This window comes from Chroicocephalus ridibundus, chromosome 5, assembly GCF_963924245.1.
Source record: "Chroicocephalus ridibundus chromosome 5, bChrRid1.1, whole genome shotgun sequence".
In the NCBI taxonomy this organism is placed as follows: Eukaryota; Metazoa; Chordata; class Aves; order Charadriiformes; family Laridae; genus Chroicocephalus; species Chroicocephalus ridibundus.
Genome location: NC_086288.1, coordinates 25,651,538 through 25,665,204, shown reverse-complemented (window position 1 = coordinate 25,665,204; position 13,667 = coordinate 25,651,538). Strand labels below are relative to the sequence as shown.

Genomic DNA, 13,667 nt, shown 5'->3' with positions numbered 1-13,667 from the left:
CCTTCCTTTCTATGGGATGGCTATATTCCTCGATATTGCCTCTGTCATACGCCCTTATTGCTGCCCATAAAACACAGCCCTGGCCTGGGAGCCCCCTTGAGCTGCCTGTGAACCACATACAACTGAAGAACCACTGGTTGCTCATCCTTCTCACTTTCATACCCAGTACGAGTACAAAACTGGTAGCAGAAACTGTATGAAGAACTGGGGGGAAACACCTTTGATTGGTTGGACTGATACTGCATATAAACTCTTAGGGCAAGGGTTTATTTCAGCTAATATTTATGCAGGATTTTGTAAAATATGTTTACTTTGGTGTGCTGCTACCTCATCTCATTGAAGAGAAGAAAACACGAGTTTCTGCTTCTTAAGGCTTTGGAAAATGCCTGATAATTTTCTGCCCAGTAACATGCCTAGGAAAATTTGCCTGAAATAAACTTATGTGTGCGTGTTTCAGAGAGGGAGGGTGTTCAGACTTGTAAGGCATATTCAACAACCATTTTCTGCAGACCAGGCTATTTTAGAAATGCAGCAATTCATTTTTCTGAAAGTCATGTTTCACTTCAGAAAATACTGGACTGTGTTCTTGTGCCTGTGTCCGCTTCAGAGTTTAAATCAAACTAAGAATCTTGAAGAAGTAGGTCTTTAAGGATTTGAAGGCATGGACTTTAGAGTAAGCGTATCCTGCTTTTTAAAGAAATTTACATTGGTGGCTTTATGTTGTGCTGCATTTTTGTGTGTTTGCTGTGATGATGGGAATTAAGTCCCAGCCAGGCTGATGACCAAGTGACCTGAGCCAACTTCTGTTGAGGTTTCCGAAGTGTTGCACAAGAGGTTTGAAGGAAAAAGTTTGGGGGCATGTGACAGTTAATCTCTTTAGCAGTAAGAATGAAGTTTAAGTGTACTTTTGGAAATGTACTCAGTTCTGTGCTGGTCTTTGTTTTAATTAACAATTTCCTGCATAGATTGGGAGTGTAAACTTCTTTGCACTTTAGTCCAGTTAAATCGTGCTTGGAGGCTGTCAGTGGTGGGGGGAACTCCCCCCTACCTCCCTTTTTTTTAATTGTTCAGTGAGTCGGTTGAATAAAGAAAGAATTTGCCTCACAGGGTTTTGTAGTGTTTCGTCGTCTTGATGAATTATTGCAGAGGATAGAGGACAGTCTCTTTTGTGCAAAATGCATTGGAATGATTCATCCAATTCCTCAGAAAGTGACAATGAAGCTCATTCAGCCTTTACACAGACTGAGCACAACATAGTTGCAGCTTACTTAATAACAGCAGGTATGGGCATTGGCAAATTGTTGTGTAACTTTTTAAAATAGAACTGTAGATCTGAATGCTCATTTTATATAGTAACAGTGATGGTATTTCATTTTGTATTACACAAATGTGTGATGGCTTTCCTCCATGGTTTACTGACAAGTCGGCAATTGGCAGGGTGACTGAAGTTGCAGAAACATCTAAGTTTTCTGCTCTATAATTGAAGGCAGTGTTGTGTCTCGAAAAATATATTTTGTTGATACGTAATTATAGAAGAGAGTGAGAATTAATTTCTGCCAGCTTGCAAAAGAGATAAAAATAGGGCATAGCTGTCACATCTTGCATTTTTCTGTGATGTGCTCGAAGCTATCTTGAGATTTCTCCTGGCCCACATGTTCGTAGTAATATATGTGTAGTCTGAGCATGCGAGCGGGTGTCTGTTAGGGGGATGTAAGGGGAAGGGTTGGAATGTGACTTAGAGGGAGGGAGCTGGTCATTAATCAGAGAAGAGCAGACTCCAGTTGCAGCTGTATTTTTCACTGATGACACATGTTAGAAAAAGCAAGCTGGAAAGCTTGACATCGTGTTCATTCCCTGTGACTGCAGTGGCTTTTGGCTAAACTTGAATGATTATGAAATTATTATTATTTTTTTTCCCTTAAAAACTTTCCTGTTTTTACAACCACAGAGTCAGTAATGTTTTTCTGAAGCTATAGCAATGAAATATCAACCTGACTAAAAACTGAAACCTACTGTGTTTAAAAATAGGCCTTCTATACCTTTATTATGGAAAATTAAATCAGTTTGTAAATCCTTTATTCATAGACTGTACCATACATTTTCTATGTTATAATCAGCTTTTAAAATGCTTTAAAATATTAATGTACTTCAGGTTTATATGGAATAGTATTGCTGATGGTCACATTTTATTTAGCATTACCTTTTGAAGTGTTGAGTATCAAGTTGCCATTCTGCTAAAGAGAGTATTTTTGAATGCAAAGGCAATAATTTATTTCAGTTTTTTAGAGAAGTTGGTAGAAGAGCTACACAGATCAATAGACTTGTTAAGATGCTGTAGAGATTGTCAAGTATTGGAAGGCTAGATACGCTCTGCAGTACTACCACACTATTTGCAGGTAACTGGATCTATTAGGTGCTGCAAATATGTATGATACTTGTTATATTTTTATCAAAATTCTTTACATTGTACCTAACAAGGTGGTCTTTCAGATAGTTTGACCACCTGGTGTTAGGGATCAAAGTTAGCATAGGTGATCAATGGAATTAGCGAGAATCAGCCCAGCTCTTCTTTCTTAATCTTGCATGAAAATTAAATGTCTTTTCTTTAAAAAAAAGTTGGATTACTTTTTGGTGGTGTTTTTTTAATTTATTTTCTTTTTTTTTTTAATTATAATTGAGGAAGTCTAGTAAATCTTTCACCTGTAGCTTGGACTTTGCTTTCTTAATGGGGTAAGTTTTTGACAGTATGGTCTGTAACATCCGATTAGTATGATTGATTGCTTTGCAAATGACTTACCACAGCCAATCTCACATCTGGAAAATTTAAGCTGTGTTAATAAGCAGATGTCTAAGAAGAAGAATGAAGTACAGGTACAGTAGGATATGAGTTTACAGTCCTGTTGTATTTCTGATTTCATTTTTAGTAACTGTAACATGTGTTAAAGCATGCCTCATAAGAAGCCTATACTGTTTGATAAACTTGTAATTCTGTTTTGCTTCCTCTCTCCCAAGAGATGACTTACTACCTGTCAACGGGAGAGCTGGCAGAACTGGCACTGTAAGTGCTTTTACTATGGTGTCGGTTTCAAATCAGATCCCCAGCTCCCTGCTTTTGTTCGTTTTAGGGGCTCATAGCATCACAGTGTCATTCCTGAAATGTGTGAACATATGAATATGATAGCTGATTGCATCTGTGTGGCTATGCACCTCCAACATCGTCCGTAATGTAATTTTTATGTACTAAGCAGGAGACTTGCACCTGAGAACAAACAGGCTTGGTGGTTTTAAAAAGAGAAAGGAAAGAGAGATAGCCAGGAATTAATTGTAATTTTGCCTCATTTGATTTTAAAATTACTGTATCTGTTAAGAGAGTTTCTGTAATGTAGGATATTGGTACTGATTAATAAAATGTTGCGGTGGAACTCCTTATGTGAGTTTCAGGTATAATAAAAACGGTACCAATATACATAATTAAAATGGAGAAACTCCATTTAAAAGTTGGAGAATTGGTGTTATCCCTAGTGTCCATTATCCACAGTATCATCTTTGTTATATTTTTATGTATGTTATTATGATTGCGCTGGATTTCCTTCTGCCCTTTTTCATATCTGTCATGGTATTAACGTAGCTCTTGCTGAGCGTGGTGATTCAGATGGTACTTCTGGTGTGTATTTGACTCTAGAAATGTCTGCCTCAGTTTGATGCACTGGGGTGTGTGCTGGTATTTATAAATCTATGGATTGTGTTCCTGTGGACTGCCAATGATGGATTCCACGGGACTTTCCATGATTTGAAGGGTTTTCCATATCGATACTAGTTGAAGTCTTCAAAATTCAACTGTAGGGCTGAAGTGCTTGAAACTGATTCTTGCCCTTAGGTTTTCTAACCCTACTGATTTGAGGTTACTGTTTTAACTGCAGTGTTTTTGTAGTCTGACTATAAACTGATGTTAGAGATTTTTAAGTCTGTGTTGCAGTATTGACAGTGACAGAGATGGAATAACATTGTATAATACTTAAAAACCTTATTGCCCTTTCCACAGAGGTGTGTCGGCAAAAGCTAAGCTGTGTGTGTCAGGTTTTTGGTGGAGCCAACAGAGGAGCAGAAATCCCATCAGTGAGGGTGGTGGATTGCCAGGGGACTGGAGCAGGATGGGCAGTGGCTGTGAAGGAAGATAGGTCTGCTTTTGGAAGTCCACATCCAATATGACAGCTATTCACTCAAGCTCCTTACAGAATTATGCCTCAGATCTGTGATGATGAAAACTGTAGTGTTTTGATTCATAGGTGAAACTTGTTAAATAAAAAAAAGAAAGACAAATTCTTGGGGGCATTTGCACGGGTAATGTGGTGTTAGACTTTTACCAAAATAGTGCTCCACTACGCACTTGTAATTTAAGGTGGCCAGGCTATACAAGTGTTTGTAAGTTTAGGATTTGGTTCAGTGGTACTGTAACAGCTGTGCCAGACTAGGGAATCTATGAACAACTTACAAATTCCTGCTATTACTTACAAGTTATTTTTTTAATGGCTGTGTTTGCTTGAACATGTTGGAATTCTCCATTTTATTGATAAGGGCTATGAGTCTTTCTCTGCTGAAGTTCAAGGGGGAGTTCTTAACCTTATTAGCTGTCAATTAATAGCTCATATTAATAGTGGGTTGGAAAGTCTAGAGAATGGGAGTTTGCTCTGGATATCTCTGCAACAGGCTAGAGTCTGAAGAGAATAAAACCACAACAAAGAAACCCCCTGTTTTGAGGGACGGCCATGTAAGCTCACTGCAAGAGCTGTGCAGTAGGATTTAGCAAGGAAGGTGGAATAGTAAGAGAAAAGGAAGATCTGGAAGTTTTAATATAGGTCACAAGGATCGGAAGAAGCTTGCTGATGCACAGGCTCCTGAAGAGTGTCCTGGGCACCTCAAAGAGCATTAAGTCCAAAGCAAATTTCAGAGGGATCGGACACGAACGGAGGAGAACGCATGTTTTAACTTTAGTACTGTATTTCTTTATTACAGCTCTTTGTCTACTGCCTATTTCTTGTGTTGGCTAATAATAGACTTCAGATACAGCTTGAGTCAAGCCAGACCAAAGAGGTCTAAAAATATGCAGGTTAACGAGGCAGGAGCAAGTTCAGTGCAGAGCTGGACTTTTACCGTGGCTGTGACACAGCCCTAGAGCTTGTCAGGTGGAGGCAATAGCTCCGGTGCAGGCCCAGCCATGCCACTGTGGCAGGCTGTGTGGATCATCCAGATTGCTTGAGAAGGCTTTAGAAAATGCGGTTTGTAGCAACTGGAGCCAACTCTGATGTTTGCAAAGAATTGGGATCTCATGAGCAGAGAGGGGAGTTAGTCTGGCTAAGATAGTGGTAGCAAAGTCAAAGCTTCTGTATTCCTTTTGCCCAGGATTATTGTCTGAATGCACAGCGGAAACTATCCAGTGAGACAGGAAGACCTCAGGTGACGACAGGGACCTTCTGCTAGATCAGGTGCATCATAAGCCCCACTTTTTTTTGCCAGTCACGAACCTGCATTCTTTTTTGCCATGGAAGACAGCACTGTACTCGGTGGCTGGAGTGTTTGAATTGTAATCCTAGATGCTTTTGAATTTGTGCTGTGCTTGTTGTCGTTGCATTAGAAGTCCCAGGTTCAGCAAAACACTCCGCTTCTGGCCCTTACGGAATCCAAGTGCAAGTTATCTAATTGGAAAAGCTTTTCTTTCCTTTTCAGATGTCTGTCCTCTTTGCAAAATTGCATTTGACTGAAAATAAAACTTGTTTAGGACTTAGATATTACAATAGGCTGCATTTTCTTCTCCATGCATGTTAGTGGCTGGTGTGCATCTTTTGTAAAGTTTCCCTTTTTCTGTTTCTACAGGAGTGATAAGCATTTTCAGTAACATTGTTGTGTTAGGCATCTTTGTTAAGTACAAAGAGCTTCGGACAGCAACCAACGCAATTATTATCAACTTGGCTTTTACTGACATTGGCGTTAGTGGCATTGGTTACCCCATGTCTGCTGCCTCAGACCTGCATGGAAGCTGGAAATTTGGATATACTGGATGCCAGGTATTGCAATTCAGTGGGAGAGAAAGTTCTGAGCACTTAAAAGCAAACCGAGAAATAAGTAGTAGCTCTAGTTTATATTAGTACTTTTAAGAGGTAAGATGGAGACGCAAAATTTGACTCTAGACCTGAAGCTGATGTTCTGTAATGCCAGCAATTTCTGGATATAGGATTTTGAGTGAATTTAATTCCAAACTTGTATTTATAATCTGAAAACATGAAAATGTAACCTTATATTTATCAACTAGAAATTTCAGAATAGCTTTAAGAAGGCTTAGGAAATTAAATCTCCAAATGAAAAAGGTTATAGTAGCACATGCACATTTGATGACTTATTTCATAGTTAAAAGACTTTGGAGCTGGCTACCGTTTTGATGATGAGCTTGACAGATCTTAATGAACTCTGCTTGGAAAATACGCGTTCTTTTGGATGGGACTATTAGGATATCCAAAATGAAGGCCTGCAAGGCTATTGGTCTGTATTAAAGATTTAGCCTAGTTTTAATAGCTGTCTGTTTTTAAAAATAGGCTGACTGAAAAAGTGTGCTTCCATAGCAGAGGGATGGTGCCCTTTGCTCACTTTTTTAACAGACGGTTGGACTTAAGTGCCCAGGAAAATGCCTAGTAATGTGAAAGTGTATGCTGAAAACGTGACTCAAGGAGAATATTAGCAACACTATATATTTTTGACCTTTATATACACCGTTATTTCAATCTCAAAATACAGTCACTGGTGGCAGGAAGCCTTACTTTTAACACCTTTGGATCTAGACTGACTTGGTTGAAGTTGATGTGAAATCTCACTACCAATGCTTTGGGAGTTAAGATCACTTGAAACACAACTCACGTCAACGTAAACCAAATGAATCCTGTGAACTGAGATGGCTGAATGTCATGTGGTTTTATTATAACCAGTGGTGGCACGTGGTCTGGCACAGGGCTCTAAATTTCTGGGGTGCTGGTGGTAACACAGCCCTCCCAGTCATCCTTCCTGGTCAGGCTGCCCATGGGATGACTGGGCAGATGCATTTGAATCATGTTGGGATTGCAGCATATGTCACTCTGTGCAGTAGATCTGACACATGTAAAAATGGGGGCTGATGGGGAAAATCAGTGTAACGTATCTGTGAAATAAGTGTAGTGATACAACAGAGGAAGGAGTGACAATTCAGGATCTCACATTTGCTAAAGCCATAACTTTTTTGATGAATCAAATGCTCTTCAGGTTTCTTTAACATATATTGAAAACATTAATTGACCCCTCCCCCAACCTCCAAACGCTTTATCTCTGAATCTCAAAATTTACTTATTGAATGATGGTGTTTGTTTGCTTTTTAGATTATGGTCTTTAGGGTTTCTGATGTACACACAGGCAGGTTGCTTTTGAAATGTTTAATTTTAAATGAGCCAGCTCCAAATTGCCTGCATTGAATTAGTTCCTTCAGTACCTTGTTTATGACAGAGAACACTGGCTGAATGTAATGTGTCGCAGTGTCTTTGATTCAGCCCACAAATTTGTGCTTGTACCTTTGAAACGTTTCTCAGAAAGGATTTTTTTGTTTGCTTGTTTTAATTTCAGATCTATGCTGCCTTAAATATCTTTTTTGGGATGGCGAGTATTGGTTTGCTTACTGTTGTTGCAGTTGACCGTTATCTGACAATCTGCAGGCCTGATATAGGTACTGTATTTGTGGTCAAAAATCGTTCACTGATGTACTTATGTGAAATAAGAGCCCAGTTGTATTGTTTTCTCATCAATGATTCCATAATTACAGTGCTGGGCATAATTTGAATTTAGGGCATGATCCTACAGTACTTGGTTAAGTAAGCTATCTGGTTGGCATGGATGGTACTGCTTGTGAAAGCGAAAATTTCAGAATTCGGCTGTTATTCTGTTTATAAGGTGTATTTGCCTGTCTCTTTCCAGTCTGTAAAGGGCCACATCCATATACAGAAGCACATTAAAAGCCTCTAGTTGTGAGAGGTTTTGACCACTGTCAAACTGGTGTGTGCCGCTAGTGTTATGTTAACACTGGACTGAATGTTTTTCTCTTCTCTCTGTTACAGCTATATTGTAACAGTTAATTCCTCCCCCTGCAATCACACAAAGATGGATATGAATGCATTGTTGCATAATAAGCTTTTTGGCATGGGGTTAGGATAAGATATTGCCCGTATGCTGTGAGTTGGAATGGGTGATGGTATTTAAGTGGCGTTTAAGGCTGGAAAGCTTGAGTTGTCGTTCAGCAGTATGAAAAATATCTGCTACAGTGTTCGGGAGCGTAGGCCTTTGAAAGGATCATTATTAACCTGGTATGTGCTTGCTGGAAGCCGCTAGTTGTTCAAGTTCAACACTGGAAAGAAGCAAAAGATGACAACTGTTTGTGATTGTATGTGCTTACCCACAGGGAGAAGAATGACTACGCGAAGCTATGCCACGCTAATCCTTGCTGCATGGATAAATGCAGTTTTCTGGGCTTCCATGCCTACTGTAGGCTGGGCTAGCTACGCTCCGGATCCAACTGGAGCAACGTGCACAGTAAATTGGAGGAAAAATGATGCGTAAGATTCCCCTTCACCCTTTCTTTTAAATTTTCTGTCTCATTGAAGGCTAAGATTATTTAATTCACCACTATGTAAGCATAACTTCTTTCTGAAGCATGAAGCCTACTTTTTAAAAATAATTTTAAACCAATAGAAATAATATAGAGCAAGTCTAGAAAAAAACATAGAAATCGAGCCATTCTTGAAAACTGCAAGACTTGTGGATGCTAATAAAAAAAGTAAGGCTAAAGAAAATTTTCCTAATTCTTTAAAAGCCTGTTTTAAAATTTCATAATCAAATCAAAATATCAAATTCTTTAGTAACTTTACCTGGATGGCTATTTGTAAGTTACTGTGTTTTGTTTTTCTGTTTTATCAGGTCCTTTGTTTCCTACACAATGAGTGTAATTGCTGTTAATTTTGTTGTACCCTTAACAGTCATGTTTTACTGTTATTACAATGTTTCCCGGACAATGAAACAGTATGCCAGCAGTAACTGCCTGGAGAGCATCAACGTAGATTGGTCTGACCAAGTAGATGTGACAAAGGTACGGTAAATGAGGGCATATTTCGTTTTAAGCATACTCTTTTGCGTTAAAGTCTTGGGGGCAAAGGAACAGTGCAGCCTTTTAAGCATTTCTGTTTCTTCCATTCCCCTTTTTCCTTTTGTACTAAATATAAACCGAAATTTAGCCACGGTGTCTTGGCTTGACTTAAATGCTAGGTTCTTTACTTTTGGCCTAATACTCTTTCCAGATGAGTAGCTACTTCGAAAGCTGGGAACAACATGAATTTTCCTTGCCTCTGCCCTCTGTCATTACATAGAAATGTACCTCAGAGATATCCTAGGAGGACTTTTACTCTTTGTGCCTGCAGAGTCCTGTCCTTAGGCTTTCTGCTAGGGTCACAGGTGTATCTGGTCTGAAATGGTCAGCTGATTGGTCAGCTGTAATTTGAACCAATTGCCTTAGAAATGAAAGAGCATTTCCAAGCTCCCGAGCTGTTTGATTCTGATCCCTTGTTCTTTTCGGTCTGTTGAGCTTATCTCTTTCTTAAATAAACAGTAGCAAATGTGAGTTATGGCATAAAATGATATATCCTGTCTGGAAGGCTGACATTATTTTAATGTATAAAAGTCCTTGAGGAAGTATGAAGTTCGCTAGCTCCTTTGATTTTGTGTAAAGATTGGGCACAATAAAAAAAAAAGGGAGAGAATTGGACAGAAGAGTGTGTAACTATGCTTTTGAGTACTTATCAGTGCAAACTTAACATTCCTTGGAACGCTTTCTCATTGCTAGATTTTGAAAAATGGTATTTTTACCTAAAAATAATAATTTGAGCATTTTGCTCATCTGAAGAACTTTCAGAATGCTTGAAACTGAGGATTCAGTTATAAATTTAGATTCACATTTGTGAAGAAAATGCATTTTTCCTGTTTTGCAGTTGAAGACACTGAGTTATATTTATAAAAAAAAAAAGTGAAAAAAAAGATTGAAGCTTTGGAGTTAAGCAGTATCCTTCTTTAGAACTGGTTTGCTTGCTTTTTCTCAAGTTAGCATCTTCTAAGCTTTCTATGCACCAAACTAACTTCTAAATGAAAGGGTTCTTTCTGTATGTTACTATCAATAGGTATTGCGTTTGTATTTAAATAGGAATCCTCTTGAGGGAATCACTGCTTGTATATTGGTTATGCTCTAGAACAACTCATACAAAGTAGCCATTTACTTCTTGCTTCTCATTTTGTTCATCACTGAAAGACTGAATAAGGGTATAGGTAAACAACAGTAGGGAATCCTGTACATACGAAGAGCCCTGCAGTTTTGTTTGGTTTTGTAGTGATTTGTTTTGTCCTCTTGATTAATTTCGATTCCAGTTTCCATTCCAGATTCACGTCCCAGACAAAACCAGAAAATTCTGGCCGTATTGATTTCTCTCCTGCTCTCCCACTACCCCCAGTTTGTCACTGTTCAGTTGTAGCTGGGGTGTGGAGTGTTCTGGGGTGTGAGCCCCAACATGTCCAGGTTGTTCTCTCTGACAGGCAGGCAGAGAAGACGCAACTGCTCAGATATCTCCTCAGTATAATGTTTGAACATGGCTATCATGCTTCATTAAACCAAGCAGACACTTCTGGTTACTTTAAGTATATGGACTGAGCCTTTGTGTCCTGGAACGTTTACTTTCTTCTATTTAACTATACCGTAGTTAAGCCTTATGAAATGTTTTTATTAGGTTGGTTGTCTGGCTTGGATTTTTCTCTCTGTTCATATTTATTGCCAAAATGGCAAGAGGTTACATTGAATCTTCTTTTTCTTGATTTGTGTCTCAAGTCTATTTTGAAATCATTTTTAAATGTAGCATTTTCTTTTCTTAGGGATGGATAACCAGAGTGCAGCTCTTCAGATATATATGATAATAAAAACAATAATACAGCTGAGGTAACTTGCAGTTGGAAGGAGAGGATTTGCTGACAGCTTGCAGGGCATTTCCAGCTCTGAAGCGGTGGTCACAATTCATGTGTGAAGTCCCTTCTGGCCATTTGAACTTTTGATGGACAGATTTAACATAATCAGTGGTGCTGACTCTAAAGGACGATTTTACATAATGAAATAACAGCATGCCAAAATAAATGGCAGTGTGGTGTGCTGTTAAATCCCCAAAGTGAGATTTCATTATAACCTTTCAAAATTTGTCAGGTGTGCTTGTTTACATCTTGTTATTTGGTTCTGGATATTTTCACACAGGTGCGTGCACTTTTGAGGTTAAGTTATGAGGTCTTCATCTTCAGGTAATACTAGTTATGTGTCTGTTCCTCTTGTTTTACAGATGTCTGTTGTGATGATTATAATGTTCTTGGTGGCGTGGTCTCCGTATTCTATTGTGTGTTTATGGTCTTCCTTTGGAGACCCAAGGAAAATTTCTCCTGCAATGGCCATTGTAGCTCCTCTATTTGCAAAATCTTCCACATTCTATAATCCCTGCATTTATGTAATTGCAAACAAAAAGTAAGTGCTCCTAATTTAGTATCACTCCATGATTTTAGCATATCATGTAACTGTAGCATATGACAAACTAGTTAGTGAAGAGATCAAAGGGTAAGCCGCTGTTGATTTACCAAAGATGATCTTTTGGACAGGAAAGTCTAAAAGAAATTATTTCGATCATCATCAGAACATACTGAATTGATAAACATTTTTGAGAATGCATTAATGAAGCTTTTGTAAGGCAGTTTTGAAAATCCTTTTGTGGTTTCTCAGAGGGACTCATTATGGAATTTGGGTTGCATCGGCAGCAGAAGACTGTGACCAAACTGTGTGTTGCCTTAGTGACATGTAACTTCTGTAGATTTCCATGCTTGATTCAGGATGTGTCATCTTCTGACTGATTAGGACGGATTGACACTTTTCGTTAAAGTAAATAAGCTAAGCCTGTTCTTCTGTTTTGAGCAAGCATATCAATTGCTCTAACCACGGCAGTGCCTCTGACCGGGAACTGAGTTTTGCAGAGGCATGTTTCCTTTCTCTACTGTTAACCTAGAAGCAGAGCCTGTGATCTCTGTCTAGGCAACCTTATCTGGTTCTGCCGAGTGAATGAAAAACCATTTCGTTTTCCCCCCATTCTGTAAGTTCATCTTTGTTGTGGCTATACCCTGTCCTGGGATAAGCAAAAGCTGCTGTGACCCCTGTTATAGATGAAACACTGAACTTACCCAAATTATTCCTGTACATGGAAGTGAAAAAGACTCGGATCCTTTTGAATTCCAAATACACCATTTTTTATTAGTAAGTTTTACTAAAATTGAAAACTATTGTAATACTTAGGGCCAGCTTACCCAGTTTTTCTTTGTATTTTGCTCTCCAGGTAACAATCTTTCTGCTTTCTCTTTTTTGTCCTTTACAGGTTTCGGAGGGCAATCCTGGCAATGGTGCGATGTCAGACAAGACAAGAGATAACTATAAACAATGCCTTGCCCATGAGTGTATCTCAAAGTCCACTGACGTCATAGAACTCATGTCATTTGCCTGCAGAAGTTACATGGAAAGGAGTGAAATCTGGGTTGAAGTTAACTAATCTTTTGGAAGATTAATCTTTTGGAATAATAATCTGCCCCAGCCAGCCAGCTGTTTTCTGTTAATCTTTTTAGATAGGTTAAAAAGAAAAAAAGACAAAATCCACTAAGACTTTAGTTTTTGAGAGTGAGGTTTATTGGCCCAGTGTGTCTGTCCGAAACAAAAAAAGGCCAGTGAAGTGTTCACTGTGACTCTTACAGGGTTGGACAAGATGATACACAGGCAGGGAGAGACTGAAGCAGGTAGTGCTTAAGTTCAGTAACATAGGTTTTGCATCTGTAAGTCCTTTCATTAATTATTTTCCCTTAACTTCCCGTGAGATTTTTCCAGACTTTAAATAATCTGGATTCTCCCTGTGTGAATATATTACTATACCAAGTGTCCATGTTGATATGCCTCCCAAAGTTCTATTTCTGTGAGCATGTTAAGATACCAAAATATCTAGCCAAACCCTATAGAACCTGTTTATCAGCTTTTAGGATTTTGAAGGAGGTTCAGGATATTTAATGTATTTTTAAAGTTTTGGCTCACACAACCAAATGGATTTGTAGGAAAGACAGCTTTTGTTTTAGTAGTTTCTAGCGCTTGTGACTGCTCAGCAAATCCTGAAAATGAGGTAAAATGCACCCTAAAGCTTGACACTTGGGAGGCACATAAAACTGAGTAACTATTTATGGTCATTTCTCATCATTTCTAAGTCAGTCTCATGGTTATATAGGTCTGTTGTGTAATTTTCAAAAAATAACTTTTGGTGATGTGATTTATTCAGGATGGAAGAGATGGCTGTGTTTAGATCTATTTATGGATGGTAGTATATGCACTTTTGATGATTCTCAGAATTTGAGAATAAATATCTTCTTTTATTATGTATGCATGCATCTGAAGTTTGGCTTTGCAGTGTGTAACTTATTTAAAATATACATGGGGCTTTTTTTTGGTAAAAACCTGTTTTTACACAATTTTTTAAAAACTCTGGAATCTAGGCTTCCTATTAATT

General features: G+C 38.5%; 1 protein-coding gene across 1 annotated transcript; it reads left to right on the top strand.

The window, feature by feature from the left end:
- Window positions 1-1,175: 1,175 nt before the first annotated feature.
- On the top strand, window positions 1,176-13,664 carry RRH (retinal pigment epithelium-derived rhodopsin homolog). The gene is made up of 7 exons (XM_063336598.1): window positions 1,176-1,281; window positions 5,872-6,062; window positions 7,639-7,738; window positions 8,468-8,621; window positions 8,983-9,151; window positions 11,427-11,605; window positions 12,501-13,664. Exons 1-7 carry the CDS (start codon window positions 1,176-1,178, stop codon window positions 12,604-12,606), a joined length of 1,005 nt encoding a protein of 334 aa, XP_063192668.1. The 3' UTR covers window positions 12,607-13,664.
- The last annotated feature ends 3 nt before the right edge of the window (window positions 13,665-13,667 follow it).